The following is a 17266-nucleotide window of genomic DNA, read 5'->3' as shown; positions in this document are numbered from 1 at the left end:
GTGTTATGATCTAGATTAATTTTATTGCCCAAGGACAAGGTGGCAAGATGTTGAGAAAGCATCTGTAACTTTTGGTTTATTAGAAAAGATGAAGAAGTACCAAATAAAGGGAAATAATCCATGAAGGAAGGCAGAAAAAAAAATGGTTGTGAAGAAATAAAAATGATTCAAAATCAAATAGGGGAATATAATAGGAGGAAGAAAAAGGGAAGAAAATATGAAATACTAAAACTATACAGGAGATATAAAGTTCTTCACATACAAGATAAATATTGACTCTAAAAATAAATAATATTCAAGAATCTAAGGAGCAATGAGGAATACCCATAGATGCTGGCAAATTGTTACTAGCCCTTGAAAAAAGAAGCATCTTGGTGTTTGGTGACTAAAGCAGTAGACTGCTTAAAGACCTAATATGAGTAAGAGAGTGATATATACTGTCTTCATGGAGTATATTGCTGAGACGTGATTAATACCCTACTAAAATTCATCAATTATATTGTAGTAAAAATTGCTAATCACTTGTACTATTTTCACATAATGACTAAAATAGATTTTAAACAATAAAACATGAAATTTATGTCTAATGACTTTTGAATATTTATTAAGAAGTTGAAGAGCTTGAGTGTAAGTGGGATTCATCTCTTCTCTCATATGAAGGTTAAAAAAGAACATAGTAAGCAATGATGATGGGGGCAGAAAGTGCTCCCAGTTGTTTAAAGGACTTTAATATGGAAGACGAATTAAATTTGTTTTGTTTGGTTGGGTTCAAAGGATAGAACTAGGAAGTAGATTAGAACTGCAGGGAGGATACAGATTTCTGGCTTTATGAAAAAGCCTCCTAGCAATTAGAACTTTCTAAAAATGGAATGGGCTTCCTCATGAGGTTTACCTTCACTGATGTTCTTTAAGAAAAAGATGGATTATCACTTGTCAGGAAGGACTTAGAATTCAGATATTTGTTGGATTAGGATGTCTCTGAAATTCTATTTCACTCTGGAGTTGTGATTTTGTGACTAGAACTTTGGAAAGAGGGATATATGAAGTTAACAGCTGGCTAAAATGGTGGTGCTAAAGAACACTATTTGGTTTCCTGACTCATGATTTAAGATACCAAAATGATAGGCCTTAGAAAAAGACAATTCATTTCAGAGAGAGTTCTTTGATAAGAAAGTTGCCAAGCTGATTAAGAGAACAGTAGAACAGTACCTAGCTAAAACTCTAAAAATCAGATACTGTGAAGAGCAGGAGGTAAATTATAAAAAGGAAAAAAAAAATAAGAGGATTTTACCTTGAAATTCACAAGTAGAATTAGATTTTAGAATCTATAAAATGTATCTAAAAATTATAGAAAGAAGGAAAATAAGAGGATCTTATCTAGAAATTTGAGGTAAAAAAAAGAATTGGGAATACTTTGTGATTGCTCATGTCTATTTACCAGTACCCTTAGAATATTGGCTTAACAATAAAGCAATAAGAAAGTTAAACTTGAAATATTAACACAAGGAAGTAAAGCAGGCTTTTACTGTATGATTATTAAGGCACAGTGGTATTGCACATATTATAAAGTGCTTTATAGCTTTTCAAAATGTTGTTTTCACAATCAATACTTTATGTCTTCTTAATATAATAGAAGAATATTCTATGTTCAAAGAAAATAGATATGATGCAGTATTGAAGCACAGTTCTCTAGAAGATAAAAACCTATATGAAACTATAGAAATCCAGAATTGGACATACTTGTAAAAACAGCATGTTGAATATAAAAGTAAACACAAACAAGTGACATAGTGGGAGTATTCACATAGCACTCAGGCATATGGAATATATGGCTAATTCTTTCTAAAATTCATAAAACTGGCACAAGCTTAAAACATTAATAATAAAATAATAGATAAATAAAAGCAGAAAAAACAAACCCTATTCGGTTGCAAATCTCTAGATTATGCAAGATATAGGCTAGAAGTATGGGAAAGACAAAGATGTTACAATCTGATAGAAATTATATAAATAATACCAGATAGAATGTGATTGAAAATTTGGAATAAAAAAATCATTGTTAGTTTATGGAATCAAGGAAGTCTTCATGGAAGAAGTAGCATTTGACCTTTAGTCTTAATGGAAAAAAAAAGTGGATTTGAGGGGAAGAAAGGATGTTTCAGGCATGAGAGCATAGCTTACTTAAATGCATTTGTGGGAAAGAACAAAACATCAAATAATATCTAGTAGACAAGTTTGGATAGATGATAAAGTAGATGAAATGGAATGATATTAAATAATGCTAGAGAAGGAAGTTGTAGGCAGATTTTTCAGGGCCTTATACATTTCAGGCTAAGGAGTTTATATTTTATCCTATAGGCAATAGTCAGTTAAGTTTTTTTGAACAAAGCAGAACTTCATATTAGGAAGATGATTTTGGCAGCTATTTAAAAATAGATTGCCAAGGAGAAATGGACACAGGTACAAGGCCATTGAGGAGTCCAGATAAGAGATTTTGAAGACCTTTCTAGGATAGTGGCAGTGTGAGTGGAAAGGGGATGGAATACAATAGATTAAAATTTAAGGATAAAAGAGTAGGAAGAGATTCAATGCTAAAAATTGACAATGAAAGAGAGGAGGAATGATCAGTGGAGTAGGACCATGGAGGAAACAAAAGAAAGCAAAAGAGCATAATTATTGTTTTGGCATTCTTTATGACCAGTATAAAAGAAGATAAAAAATAATATTTAATAGCAATAACAATAATTATTACTTCTATTGAACTTTAAAGTTTGCAAAATACTTTATTAATATTATCTTATTTTATCTTTACAACAACCTATCCCTATTTCTTAGAAAAGAAAACTGAGACACACAGAAGTTGAATAATTTTTCCAGTCAGACACCTAGGAAGAATCTCAGGTCACATTTGAATCCAGGTTTTCTTCTCCCCAGGATAGTGTGCTATCCATTGTGCCCCCTACCTCACTAGATGAATTTTAATAAATTTAGATTTTTAAAGGATGAGTACAAAAAAAATGGAAGGAGAATGACATATCTAATGACAAATGCAAAAGAGTAATACAGAATAATATAAAAAATGATAAATTCCAACTTAAGCTAAATCATGAAAAATGCTAAGGACAAAAAAAAAAAAAAAACATTTTCAGGACATGAATTAAGGACCCAGTACTTGATGGTATAATGTTAACATTATCAGAGAGAGAGAGAGAGCAAAACTACTCTATCCTCTTTGGAGTTTGATGTTTTAGTCAAAAAGAATGCTCTTCAAATTTAAAAGGGTAAAATAAACATTAAAAATTGAAGCCTGGAATAGGTGAAGAGAAAGTAATAAGAGAACATCTTGTTTCTTTCTTTTCTTTTTTTTTTCTCAATAGCATTTTAGTTTTCCAAAATAAAGATGGTTTTCAACATTCATTTTTGTGCAATTTATTTTCCAGTTTTTTTCTCCCTCCCTCTTCTATCTTCCCCAAGACAGTAAGCAGTCTGATATAGTTTATACATGTACCATCCTTTTAAACATATTTCCATATTTGTCATGTTGTACAAAAAAAAAAAAATCAGACCAAAAGGAAAATAAAAGGCAAAGCAAAAAAAAAAAAAAAAAAAAAAAAAAAGGCGAAAATAGTATGCTTCAATTCACATTCTGAATCCATAGTTCTCTCTTTGCATTGCAGAAGGCATTTTCCATTCCTTTCTATTGGAATTCTTTTGGATTACCACATTGCTGAGAAAAGCAAAGTCTATCATACTCAATTATCACATAGTCTGATTGTTATTGTGTGTAATGCTCTCCTGGTTCTGCTTAGTTCATGAAAGTCTTTTCTAGATTTTTCTGAAATCATCCTGTTTATCATTTCTTTTAAAATAATAACATTCTATTACATTCATATACCATAATTTCTTCAGCCATTCCCTAACTGAAGGGCATCCACTCAATTTCTATCTCCTTTGCTACTACAAAAAGACTGCTACAAATGTTTTTGCACATGTGAATCCTTTTCCCTCTTTTAGGATCTCTTTGGGATATAGACCCAGTAGTTTACTGAATTAGTGAGTATCCACAGTTTTATAATTCTTTGATTTCCAAATTGCTCTCCAGAATTGTTGGGTCATTTCACAACTCCACCAGTAATGTATTTGAGTTCCAGTTTTCCCACATCCTCTTCAATATTTATATTTTCTTATCATTAGCCAATCTGAGAGGTATGAAGTGGTACTTTAGAGTTGTCTTAATTTGCATTCATCTAGTCAATTATGATGTTTTCATTTTTATATGATTATAGACGGCTTTAATTTCGTTATCTGAAAATTGTTCATATTTTTGAGCATTTATCAATTAGGGAATAAGTTGTATTTTTATAAATTTGACTTAATTCTCTCTATATTTTAGAAATGAAGTCTATCAGAAACATTGGCTATAAAACATTGTTGCCGTTTTCTGCTTCCCTTCTAATCTTGCCTGCATTGGTTTTGTTTAAGTGAAAGAGTTCTTTTCTTTAAATGAGTTAAATGATTGATTTGGATCCCCTCAAATTACCTTTTGGAAGAAATATAGGTCCCTAATAAGTGCTTATTGATTGATTTATTGGTTGAAATGAGGTAAAAGATCTTGAAGAATGCAATTACTGAATTACTGCTGGTAATCTCTGATGAATTTTATAGCAGTATAGAGATGTTAGAAAATGAGAATTTTTCCATTGCCCAAAAGGGAAGGGTTTAAATTTTATATTTATGAGCTTGATCTATCTTCCAGAAAATTCACTAAAGTTTATTTAATGTAGCTTGGTGAGAACTTTGAAAGAAAATTATGATTTCTAGGAGCCAATAAAGAGTTCAATAAAAGAAGTAAGGACCAACTAATGACTCTAATAGTTATTGATATGGAGGGCACTTCCATGGAGAAAATGTATCTGGATTTTTACAAAAGTATTTGTTATAGTTTCTCATGATATTTTGTAAATATTATGTGTAAATATGGATGAGATGGGCTGATATGATTAGGTAGACTTATAACTATTTGAACAACCAGATTCAGAAAGTGATAATCAATAGATAACAGTCTTAACTTGGAAATAGATCTTTCATGGTATGCTTGCTGTAAGGATCTGCTCAACATTTTTGAGTGTGATTTGGTTAAGATATGAAAGTCATGGGGGCAGCTAGGTGGTGCAGTGGATAGAGCACCAGCCTTGAATTCAGGAGGACCCGAGGTCAAATCTGGTCTCAAGACACTTAACACTTCCTAGCTGTGTGACCCTGGGCAAGTCACTTAACTTCAGCCTCAAGGGGGAAAATAAAAGATATGGAAGTCATGGTTATTGCATTTGTGTGTTATACAAATGCTTTATACTTTGCATGAAAGAATCAGACTCTAAAACTGTCTCAATAGGTAGAAACCAATATAATATAACCCAATAGGGATATATTAGCTATAGAATTATAGCATTGTGAGATGAAGGGGGGAAGAACTTTTCTTAATAATTTTCTCATGAATTGCTTTGAAATGAGAAGGGCTTAATTGACTGTAAACTCATTATAAGTCAAATGCTAAAGAAATCTTAAGGGAGGTAATCCTACTATATTATGTCACAGATCAGATAATATCTGCAAAATTGATTAAAAATTTTAGCAATGAATCTCATTTCAAGAAAGGCATTTATGAATTGAAGGATCAATGGATGAGGGTATTGCAAGATGGTGAAGGTATTTTAAATTGTGTCATATGAAGCATAGATTAAAGAATTGAGAATCTTTCACATAGAGATCTTTTTTTTCAAGATGTGCATGAGGGAAGAAGGGTTTTGTTTGTTTGTTTTTACTAACTAGGAAGATCATCAGGAAACACATTGATTAAGGAATTATACCTGAGCTATGTTTCTAGGGTTTTTTTTTTTTTGTTGTTTAGTCTTTTCAGTTATATCTGACTTTGTGACCCTATTTAGAGTTTTCTTACCAAAGACCCTGGAATAGTTTGCCATTTCTTTCCCAAGCTCATTTTAAAGATGAGGAAACTGAAGCAAACAGGATTAAATAACTTGGTCAGGGTCAAGCTGGTTTTAGACTGAGATCTTTCTGACTCCCAGTGATCCATCTATTGCATCACCTATCTGACCCCAAAGTTTCTAGGCTAGGAATCTCTATCATTTGAACTGTTCTACTGCAAGATAGAAAATTACTTTTATAAGGATATTTATAGGAGATTATTTTTTAGGTGACCTATAAGTTCTCTTCTATAATTTGAACTATATACTATGGTAAATGATGAATCTGCTAGTTGTAGAAATAATTTACTTGGATGCATTTTAATTTTTTCAATTATTTGAGAGTCATCTATTCCCTGTAGTGAATGTAATTTTAACATTATATTACCATTTCAGTGGATGATACCATTAAATAGTTTCTGAAAAGACTTTATAAGACTTTACATTTATTTAATTTATGTACAAATACAGTGTTTCCTCTGGCAAAAATAGGATATTGCTATTCCAGGAAAAAGCATATCTCGTAACGAATTTAAAATTCACATCGAAATCTAAGAAGCAGAAGGGACCACAGATTCTGTCTGTTCCATCCAAGGAACCTGGAGAGGTTAGGCTGCTATCTGTTTACTGTGTGAATGGATTCAGTGTCAACCTAGATGATTAGAAAATTTGAATGTGATTTTTTTTTTCCTTAGAGGAAGATCGTTTTGTTCAGTTATTTTCCAACTTTTGATGACCCTATGAATCATAGCAAGCCTTTCTATCGTCTAAGTTCACATTCATCATTTCCACAACACTATCCATCATCTCATCTCTGTCATGCACATTTTCCTTTTGTTTTCAGTCTTTCTCAACACAGTCTTTTTTTTCTCAACAGTCTTTTCCCGTGAATTCCATATTATTATGTGGCTAGACTATTTAAGGTTCAATTGCAGTATTTGACCTTCCTGTGAAAAGTATTGACCAAAATCATCTCCTGCTGGATGGGAGAGTAAAAGCAAGAATTCACCTGAACTTTTTCACGAATGACTCTTTAAGAATTTTCTCTATCACCACAATTTTAAAGCATGAGTTTTCTAGCTCTCAGGTATCTTTATAGTCTAGCTCTTACAGCCATACAGTGCTACTGGAAAAATCCTAGATTTGACTGTATGACCTTTTGTTGGCCAGGTGATTGCTCGGCTTTTTAGTTGCTGTTCATATTTGCCATATATTTCCTTTCAAGGAGCAAACTTCCTATAATTCCATTGATTCAGTAACCGTCTGCCATGATTTTTAAGCCCAAGAATATAAACTCTGATGCTGCTTCCATTTTTTCTTTCTCTATTTGCCAAGAAGTGATGGGATCAGTTGCCAACTTAGTTTTTTGTTTTGTTTTGTTTTTTTGTTTTTTAATGTAAAACTTTAAGCCAGCTTTTACACTCTCTTCTTCTAGCCTCATCAAGGGGTTTCTTAATTCCTTTCTGCCATCAGAGTGGTATCATATACATATCTGTAATTATTGCTGTTTCTCCCTGCTCATTCCCCCTGGCATTTCATATTATTTTTTGCATATAAGTTAATAAATAAGGTCATACTCCTCCCATCTTAAATCAGTTTTATGTTTGATTCCAACTGTTTGTTGCCTATTGGTTCTTCAAGAGATAGACAAGATAATCAGCTACTGCCATCTCTTGAGGATGTGCCCCATTTTGTTATGATCCACATGGTCAAAGGATTTAGTGTAATCAATGAAACAGGAGTAGATGTTTTTCTGGAATTCTGTTGCTTTCTCCGTAATCCAGTGAATTTGGCAATTTTATCCCTACTTTCTCCTCCTTCAAAAACCAGCATTCTGGTAATTGTTATTTCACATATTGCTAAAGCCTAGCTTGCAGAATCTTAAGCATAACCTTGCTGTAATAATAAATAAGCAGTTATTTGGGAATTTGAACATTCTTTGGTGATTAATATATACACTATTATGGACAAGAATCCCTTAGAAGGAAAAGGTCTAGATGGAACCAAGATGGCAGGGCAAAAGGTAGGGACTCACCTGAGCTCTCTTGCAAAACTCTTCCAATTACCTTTAAATATTGATGCTAAATAAATTTTAGACTGTGAGAACCCACCAAAAAAAGATGAAGTAGAACAATTTTCCAACTGTGAAGACAATTTGGAAGATCAGTGGGAAAGGGTTGTTATACTGGCATGGGACTAGAGTGCAGATAGTTTCTGCACAGTCCTGGCTCCAGAAAACCAGGAGGAGTTCTTGAGGACCTTGGAATCAGTGACAGCAGTGCAGTTTCCGGAGCTGTCAGCCACAGATGCCAAGGGTGGATTGAAAGTTCATCAGGAAAGGATTGTTAGACTAGATTGTGAGGGGAGCCCCAGAAAGCAGGCTTTGAAAGTTACTGAATAGGTAGTGGCAGCAGCAGCAAGAATGGCAGCTTTTGAAGGTGTCAGCCCATAGGGTGAGGGAGCCGAATAGCTCATCAGAAGGAGATTACAGGAGGTCTTTTTGCTAGTATTGAGGCAGATCTCTGTTGCTTTGCCCATACTCATTTCCAGTGTTGACTTACAGTACAGGTTTGTAGAAGGATCTTTGAAAACAACTTTACAAAGGTAGTTCAATATCAGGAAAACTATCAGCAGTTATAATTGACCATATTAGTAATCAAATCAAAAGAAATCATTTGATTATCTCAATAGATACAGAAAAGGCATTTGACAAAATGGAACAGTCATTCGGGTTAAAAACACTAGATAGAGAACATAGGAATAAATGGAGTTTTCTTTAAAATGACAAGTAGCATATATCTAAAATCATCAGCACACATTATATTTAATAGGGATAAATCAGAAGCATTTCTATTAGATTAAGGGTACAACTAGGTTGCCCATTATTACCACTGTTATTCAGTATTACGCTAGAAATGTAAGCAAATTAGAAGAACTAGGGATATTATCTCTTAGATCTGTGAAGAAGGAAGGAATTTATGGCCAAATAAAAACTATTATGAAATGCAAAATGGATAATTTTAATTAATTAAATCTAAAAATTTTTTCATCAGAAAAATGCAACCAAGATTAGAAGGGAAGCAGAAAACAGGGGGAAAGTTTTTTTTTTTTTTTTTTTTTTTTTTTTTTTTTTTATAGCCAGTGTTTTCTGATAAAGCCCTCATTTCTAAACTATTGAGACAGTTGACTCAGATTCATAAGAAGATAAACCATTCCCCCCCCCCCTTGATAAATAGTCAAAGGATATGAACAATTTTCAGACAAAGGAAATTAAAAACCATTTCTAGTCACATGAAAAAATGCTCTAAATCACTATTGAGCGATCTCTGATGGACTTAGCTCTTTTCAGTAATGACATGATTCAGGCCAGTTCTAATGGACTGTGATATAGAGAGAGCCATTTACATCTAGAAAGGATCATAGGAACTAATGTAGATCACAACATAGTATTTTAACCTTTTGTTGTTGTTTACTTGCTTTTTTTTCTCTCTTTTTTTTTTCATTTTTTTATCTGATTTTTCTTGTGCAGCATAACAAATATGGAAATATATTTAAAAGAATTGCATATGTTTAACCTATATTGGATTAGTTACTGTCTAGGGGAAAGGGTTTAGGGAAGGGAAGGAAAAAAAATTTGGAACACAAAGTTTTGCAAAGATGAATGCAAAAAAAATCTTTGCATTTATTGGGAAAATAAAATATTACAATGAATTTTTTTTTAAATCTACAAAGCATTAAAAAAAAAAAAAAAAAGGAAAACGGTTGCACAAAACCCCTGAAACTTTTGACATTGTACACTCCACTCTGGAAATAGAGCCCTACTTTGACAAAGAGTTGAAAGCCAAGTAATAGCAAACAGAAAAGGATACTTGATGATAGAAGGTTGCTATGGTGACAGTGAACATCAAAACACTCTCAGAAGTAAATAAAATCAAAGCTCCTATATCCAGAGCCTTCAAGAAAAATAATAATTGGTCTCGGATCATGGAAAAGCTCAAAAGGATTTTGAAAATCAAGTGAGAGAGGTAGAGGAAAATTTGGGGAGAGAAATGAGAGTGATACAAAAGAAAATACAAAATGCTATGAGAAGAATGCCTTTAAAAGCAAAATTGACTAAATAGAAAAGAATGTACAGAAACTCCCTAAAGAAAATAAATCTTTAAAAATTAGACTTGAGAAAATGGAAGCCGTTGATTTTATGAGAAATCAAGAAACAATAAAAGTCAAAAGAATGAAAAAATAGAAAATAATGTCATATCTTAGTGAAAAAAAAATTTGACCTGGAAAATAGATTCAGGACAGGTAATTTAAAAATTATTTGTCTGTCTGAAAGCTATGATTTTAAAAAAATAGTCCAGGCATCATGTTAAAAGAAATTATCAAGGGAAACTGGCCTGATATTCTAGAAGCAGAAGGTAAAATAGAAATTGAAAGAATTTACTAATCACCTCCCGAAAGAGATTCTAAGATGAAAATTCTCAGGAACATATTTGCCAAATTCTGGAACTTTCAGGTCAAGGAGAAAATATTGCAAACATCCAGAAAAACACAGTTTAAGTTGAACGGAATCACAATCAGGATGACACACGATTTAATAGCTCCTACATTAGCAAATCAGATGAGTTGGGATAGGATATTCTAGATAGCAGAAGAGGTATCAAACCAAATCAAACCAGAAATCATCTACCCAATAAAACTGAGTATATATACACTTCAGGGAAGAGTGGACATTCAATGAAATAGAGAATTTTCAAGCATTCATGATGAAAAGACCAGAGGCTGACTAGAAAATTTGACTTTTAAATACAGGATTCAGGAGAAGCATAAGGGGGTAATCAGAAAAGGGAAATCATCAGAGATTGATTAATTAATACATTAATCTGTTTACATTCCTACCAGGGTAGTTGATACTTGCAACTCAAAAGAACTTTCTCATTATTAAAGCAGTTAGGAGAAGTATGTGTAAACAGAGAGCACAGTTGTGAGTTGAATGTGAAGGCATACTTTCTTAATATATAGAATTTAAGGATGAGAGAAAAATGTACTTGGAAGAAAGGGAAAGAGAGAGATGGAATGTTATAAATTATCTGCCATAAAAGAAGCAAGAAAAAGGTTTTACAGTGGAGCAGAGGGGAAGTAAAGGAGTTAGTGAACTTTACTCTTACAATTAGAATTTGCTCAAAGAGGAAATAACAAACACTCAGTAGAAATTTAGAAATCTTTTACCCTGCAGCTGCAGCAAAGCATGAGGGAAAGGGAATACAAAAAGAGTGATGAAGAATATAAGAGTGTGTGTAATCAAGGAAGAGGTGGTCAGAAGCAAAACAATTTTTGAGAAGGAAAATGATGAAAGAACAGAGAATAGTATAAATGAGGCAATACAGTTAGCAATAGTAATTACAGACAGAATTTTGAAACAATTTCCTTGTCAGAAAAATACAGATTTTTATTCCTAGACAACTGCATTGAATATCTGCAAAATTACTTGATAGCAAATGATCATTAACTGCATTCGTGACACCTGTTTGAGGGATATTGTTTTTGACCCTTAAGCTTTCATATTGCTTAATATGAAATTTTCCTTTGTTGTTTTTAAGTTAGTTGTCTTTATATCCTCTCTTTTTGAAAATATATATTTTTTCTAGTAATTTAAAATCTACTCTCTCTTTCCCCAGTTGAGAACAACAACAATAAATCAAACCCAACAAAGCCTTATTAGTTTATATAGTTAAGCAAAAACAAATTTCCACTTTGGTCATATACCAAAAATATGTCTCATTATGTACTCTTAAGTCTTTTACCTTTGTCAGGAAGTGGCTAGTATGTTTGATAATCAGTCCTTTGGAATAGTGGTTAGTCATTATGCTGATATAATTTCTTAATTCTTTCAAAATAGTTTGCTTCAACTATGTATAAATTATCCTTCTTGTTTTGTTTATTTACTCCACATTTATTCATACCGGGTTTCTCTGAAATGGTCTCCATCATTTTCTATATAATAACAAAATTCCATCATATTTGTATACATTTATAATTTGTTTACCCATTCTCTAATTTATGAGCATCCCTTCAGATTCAGATCCCATTCTTTCCTACCTTAAAACAACAACAACAAAAAACAACTATGAATATTTTTGCTTGCCTTTGGTTAAAGTTTATTTTGCTTAAGACTAATCCATTCCTTAATCTGCCCTCTAATTCTTCCTTCTCCCCTTTCCTTCCTGTTAACATGTTGAGTAAAATTTATTTCTTTACCCAACTCTGTGTATTTGTGTTTTTTCCTTTGATTTGATTCAGCTGACAGTGAGATTGAACTGTCAGCTGCTTCCCCCACCCACCTCTTTTTCTTATTTGTATAGATGTCTACTTGTACATGTTGATTATGCAATGTAATAATTCTCTAATTTCTCTCTCACTCTCACCCCAGTGAATTTCTCTTCTGCACTTTTCCCATTCTTCTCTTGAGATCATCAAGATATAACAGGACACCTCTGACTTAACTAATTAGATTCTTTCTGTGACCCCTGATGAAGAGACGATTATATATTGTTTCAATGTCCTTATTTAATCCCTTGTTGCTTTTTATTCATTTTTACCCATTTATGTTTCTCTTAACTTCCATGTTTGAATTATAGAGTTTCTCCTCAGGTCTGATCTTTTCATCAGGAATTCTTGTAAGTCTTCTAACTTCATTAAAGATCCATTCTCTTTACCCCTCCCAACCTCCATATCATGGTACTAATTTTTCTGGTTTAGTTACTCTTGGCTATAATCTCATGTCCTTTGGTTTCTGGAATATTATATTCCAAGTTTTCTACTTCCGTGTAATGATGGCTATTTAATTGTGTGTGATCTTGTCTACAACCCTTTGATACATGAATTCTTTCTGGATGATGTGGAATCTGGATTTTGGCTCTGGTGTTTGTGAGTTTTCATTTGGGAATTTCTTTTAGGAAGTCACTCATGGATTCTAACTTGGCCTACTGGTTCTAAAAGAGGGTACTTTTCTTTTAATACATTGTTTAAGTAATTTTGGGGTTTTGATCATGCAGTTTAAGAAGTTCAATACTTTTTTTTCTTCTTCAACCTATTTTCCAAGTTTTTGCCAGGATAATCTTACATTATTTTCTTTTTTTTCCCCCCAACCTTTGGACTTTCTTTTAATATTTCTTGTGCCTTCTATTTGATTCATTCTAATTTTCAGAGAGATTTTGCTTGAGCAAGTTTTTTGTACCTTTTGTGCCACATTGTTAATTTCCTTTCCAATTTTTTCTTTTATATTTCTCATTTCTTTTCCAATTTTTCCTCAGACACTCTCATTTCATTTATAAAGTCTTTTTTAACCTGTAAAAAAAGTTCCATTTCCTCCAAGAATATTACTTGAATTTGTGCCCAAGCTATGTTTTTCCTCCAAGACTTTGCTAGTAGATGATGTTTTAGGGCCATTCTCTTCTGAGTCTGTGTCTTGAGATTCCCAGGCACCATAATAGATCTTCATGATGGGATTTTAAAAAAAATTTATTCTTCTAGCCTATTTCCTGATTTCAGACTTGATATTAGGGCTGGGTTCCAATAAACTTCTAGAGGGAAGTTCTGAATCTATTGCTCTCTTCTTAGCATATTAAATATTGTGTTATTTCAAGATCTCAAGGACAGTCTCAGGAGCTTGCAAGCTGCAGTGCTTTGAAAATGTTCTGATTCAAGGCAAAATGTGATTGATTTGCACTTTGCAAGCTTCCAATATGAGTTTCATTGTGAGCAGCAGTAGAATTCTGTTGGTCTCAGCTGTTGTCAGTGAACTGGAAAACTTGATTCAGAATGATAGAGTTTTAGATTCTCCTTTAATCTGGGATTCCTTCCTTGGTTATTTTTCTACAGTTTGGATAAGGCTAGAACTCCTCTGGTGTCTCAGCCACATCATTGTTTCTTGCTTTCTGAACTTCTTCTGTTCCTCATATATCATCCAAGGTCTCCTTACCTGGGAACATCATCTCCAAGTGCAGCTACAACAAAACTGCTAGCTCATTCTTTTCCTTGTGGTAGATCCCTCTGGCCCTGGAGTATAACGTTTCTCTGGATGCTTAAGTTCTGTGTAAATTTCTGGCTCAACTCGTGTCTTCTTGTCCTATCTATTTTTCCAGTCCTGGACTGGGCAGATGACTGACTCACTATGACTTTTTCTGGACTCCCCTCCCAATATTTAATCTGTTGCATTTTCTTGTTATATTTGGAGGAGTTCTATGGAGGGAAAAATCAGGTATTTTTTTCCTTCTACTTTACTATCTTAGCTCTGTCCCTGCCACTCCCTTGAAGCCCCTAACTTATGACCATGATTTTAGCCCTGTATCTGGCGAGAGTTATTAATCCTCATTGATTATCTCAGATTTAGATTTTTCAAAATGAAGAAACTAACATATTTTTGACACTCAGTTTATCCAAAGTATAGCATTCCAGGAGCCACCTGCTAGTGGCTGCTGGGGACCTAATTCTGACCAGCAGAATAGATTCCTTCTTGTGAGAGGGTGATAACAATACAAGGAACCTGAGAGGCAGGTGCATTCTCTAACCTCTCTCCTCTTCTCTCTTGCCTCCAATTTATTTTATTCCCAATCCACAAGCAATATCTGCCTCAGTAAAGGCTGATTTGCAGTTCCTTCAAGTGTGTTATGATTCACAGCTATGGGGCTTTCAGAGAACTGATCTGCCTCTTAATGGTAGAGTCCCCTTTAACCCTTTACAGGCTTTCTGGGTTTCATACATAGGCATGGTCTTTAACAGTGTAGCATCTCTTAACTTTAGCATTTGTTAGTACTGAAAAATAGAATAGATATTGGACAGCAACAGTATTAATTACTTACATGAAATCCAGTAATCTGGAGGTTTGTAGCTATAAAAAAATAATCTTTTTATATTTTCCCATTCTCAACCCTGTATTCTGTACATAGTCTTCTGCTTCAAGTCATTTCTCTCTCTTTTGCATCTTCTAGCTAGATTCAAAAGTGATAATTCTCCATTTAATAAATTTTACAGGCATTCTACTACAGTAGTCTAGGATCAAATTCCTATTTGGAGTTTAAAACCTTTTACAACCTGGTCCTGAACTACCTTTAAAATCTTATTATAAATTATACCTCTTCACAAACTTTTTTTTTTCCAGCCTATCTAGTCTTCTGGATGTTTTTGATAAATGACATTTCACTTCTTACCTTCATACCTCTATGAAGGTTTTCCCTTATGCCTGCAATCCATCTTTTTCATTTGGCTTACCTCTGAAAATGACTTCAAAACCCACTTCAAACATCACTTTCTAAATGGGGCTTATTCTGATTCCATCTCATTCTCAAACCCCAGCTCCCCTCAGCTGTTAATGAATCTAATGGAAAATTATTTTGCATTTATTGTGCATATATTCCATATATCCCTATCTGTACATGCTATCTTTCTAGGTAGAATATAAGCTCCATGATGGCAGAGATTATTTCATTTCTGCCTTTGTTACCCTAGCACCTAATGTGGTATTCAGGACATAGTAAATGCCTAATAGAGTCTTGCTCATTAATTGAATAGGCTCTTATTGATGCTTGCTGAATTTGATTTGATTTCACCTTTTTTTGTTACATATCTTCCCTGAGTCTACATCCTTTTATCTATTAGTCATATTTACCTTTTTTGAAATAAAATTTTGATAGTATGATGATGGTCAGGCTTGTTTACCTAGGTGTTTAAAATAATAATTGCTTTTGTTTCCAACAGTGAAATAAGGAAGATGGGAGGAATGAGGAAAAGAAACTACAGAAATGCTGATAAAGAAGAGATGCTTTCAAGTCATAAGCCAAAAAAGGGAAAATGGGAGACCATGGAGCCACTGGATACAGGCCTTTCTCTGGCAGAGGATGAAGAGCTAGTGCTACATCTGCTCAAAAGTCAAAGCTAATTCTTTCTCTCCTAATAACTATGATTCCATGAATACTGAGTGGCATAAAGGTTCTATACACGGACACATTCCATGCCCAAATGACCCTGTCTCCAGACAACAGCCAAAATATATAACACCAGTGAGGGTCTCTTTTCCCTCATCAAAGTATGTGATGTGCTTTGAAGTCTTTGAATCAGCATGAGATTTCTCTTAGTTACACATTTTATAAGTGGGGAGTTTTTTTCCCCACATTTTCTCTGGAATTGTAAAACTCTTTATTGAAACTTTATTAGGAACCCAGTCTTGCTAAAGAAACAAACATTTCTGAGTACTATTAAACTAAGTTATAGTTGATTTTGATAGGTTTAATATAACCAAAGATAAAGAAGATATCATAATGAACCAACCCTGAGAGAATGTTGTGCTATTCTTTTTCAGAGACGATGGTAAACAATAAAGTTATTTCTTACTAAATGAAGTACAATTGTGCATGCATTTTGTTTGACATCTTTGTTTAAAATTTTCCACAAGGGAAGGCTCTTAAATTAAAGATATTTGACAGATTCTTAAAACAATGGGTCTTTCAGCATCCCAAATTAGCCCTTTCAAAACAATTTTTCCTTTTGGTAGCATTTTCATTTGTCTACGGTCTTTTATAAAGTGCAGAGAGATTCTCTTTGTGCCATATCTGCAAATATATGTAGCTTTTAAAGCCTCCTCTCAAACTCCCATGCTGTAATCCAGAGTTTCTCTGCAGTTGATTTGCCCCAGCAAGAAGTTGATAGGGAATGAAAATCAAAATGAATTAAGAATAATTTGGTGTTAATTATAAACAGCTAATTGCTAAAACCCCCATAGTAATTAAAAAAAAAAAGATAATAAATCATTTGCATTATGATACAGATTTAATCATAGTTTTATCATCTTTTTCTATGCCCACCCAATTTTACCTGAACTATAATTTCAAATAACAATAAGCAAAGTAATTTTTAAAAACTTAGCATAGTTTTGCATCCATGCTAAGTGATTAGTGATATTTAAGATTAATTAACCTAGAAGAATTAATAGTTGCTTTATCATCTGCACCTTGTCAAAGAATATAGGGTAGGTGAGAGGTTTGCCTTTGAATATGTTAAAATAAGAGATTTAATGATAGGGAATTAGAAATTCACAAAATGGTTGTAAGGAGGATAAGAAAGGAGGGTAACTTTTGATAACAATTAAAATAGTTCACATATAATCAGCCCTAGGAGCAGAATTTGGAATTAAGAATTCCCTTTACAAAGGAACTTTTGTTTGAATAAGTTTTAAAGCCTCCAAAGAACAAATCAGAAATTTGAGTAGTTAGATATACCTAGAACACAGC

The 17266-nt window shown here is 33.2% G+C and overlaps 1 protein-coding gene across 1 annotated transcript in view; it reads left to right on the top strand.

Moving 5' to 3' along the window:
* The window catches only part of DDX10 (DEAD-box helicase 10), a 245600-nt gene extending 229222 nt beyond the window's left edge, over positions 1–16378 (top strand). Inside the window, exon 18 of the mRNA XM_074304323.1 lies at positions 15738–16378. Within this exon, the coding sequence (XP_074160424.1) occupies positions 15738–15918 (181 nt within the window). The 3' untranslated portion in view covers positions 15919–16378. The remainder of the gene's footprint in view (positions 1–15737) is intronic.
* Positions 16379–17266: the final 888 nt, after the last annotated feature.

This window comes from Sminthopsis crassicaudata, chromosome 3 (genome assembly GCF_048593235.1).
Source record: "Sminthopsis crassicaudata isolate SCR6 chromosome 3, ASM4859323v1, whole genome shotgun sequence".
Classification (NCBI taxonomy): Eukaryota; Metazoa; Chordata; class Mammalia; order Dasyuromorphia; family Dasyuridae; genus Sminthopsis; species Sminthopsis crassicaudata.
The sequence above is the reverse complement of the archived record's forward strand: the minus strand, read 5'-3'. Positions and strand labels throughout refer to the sequence as shown.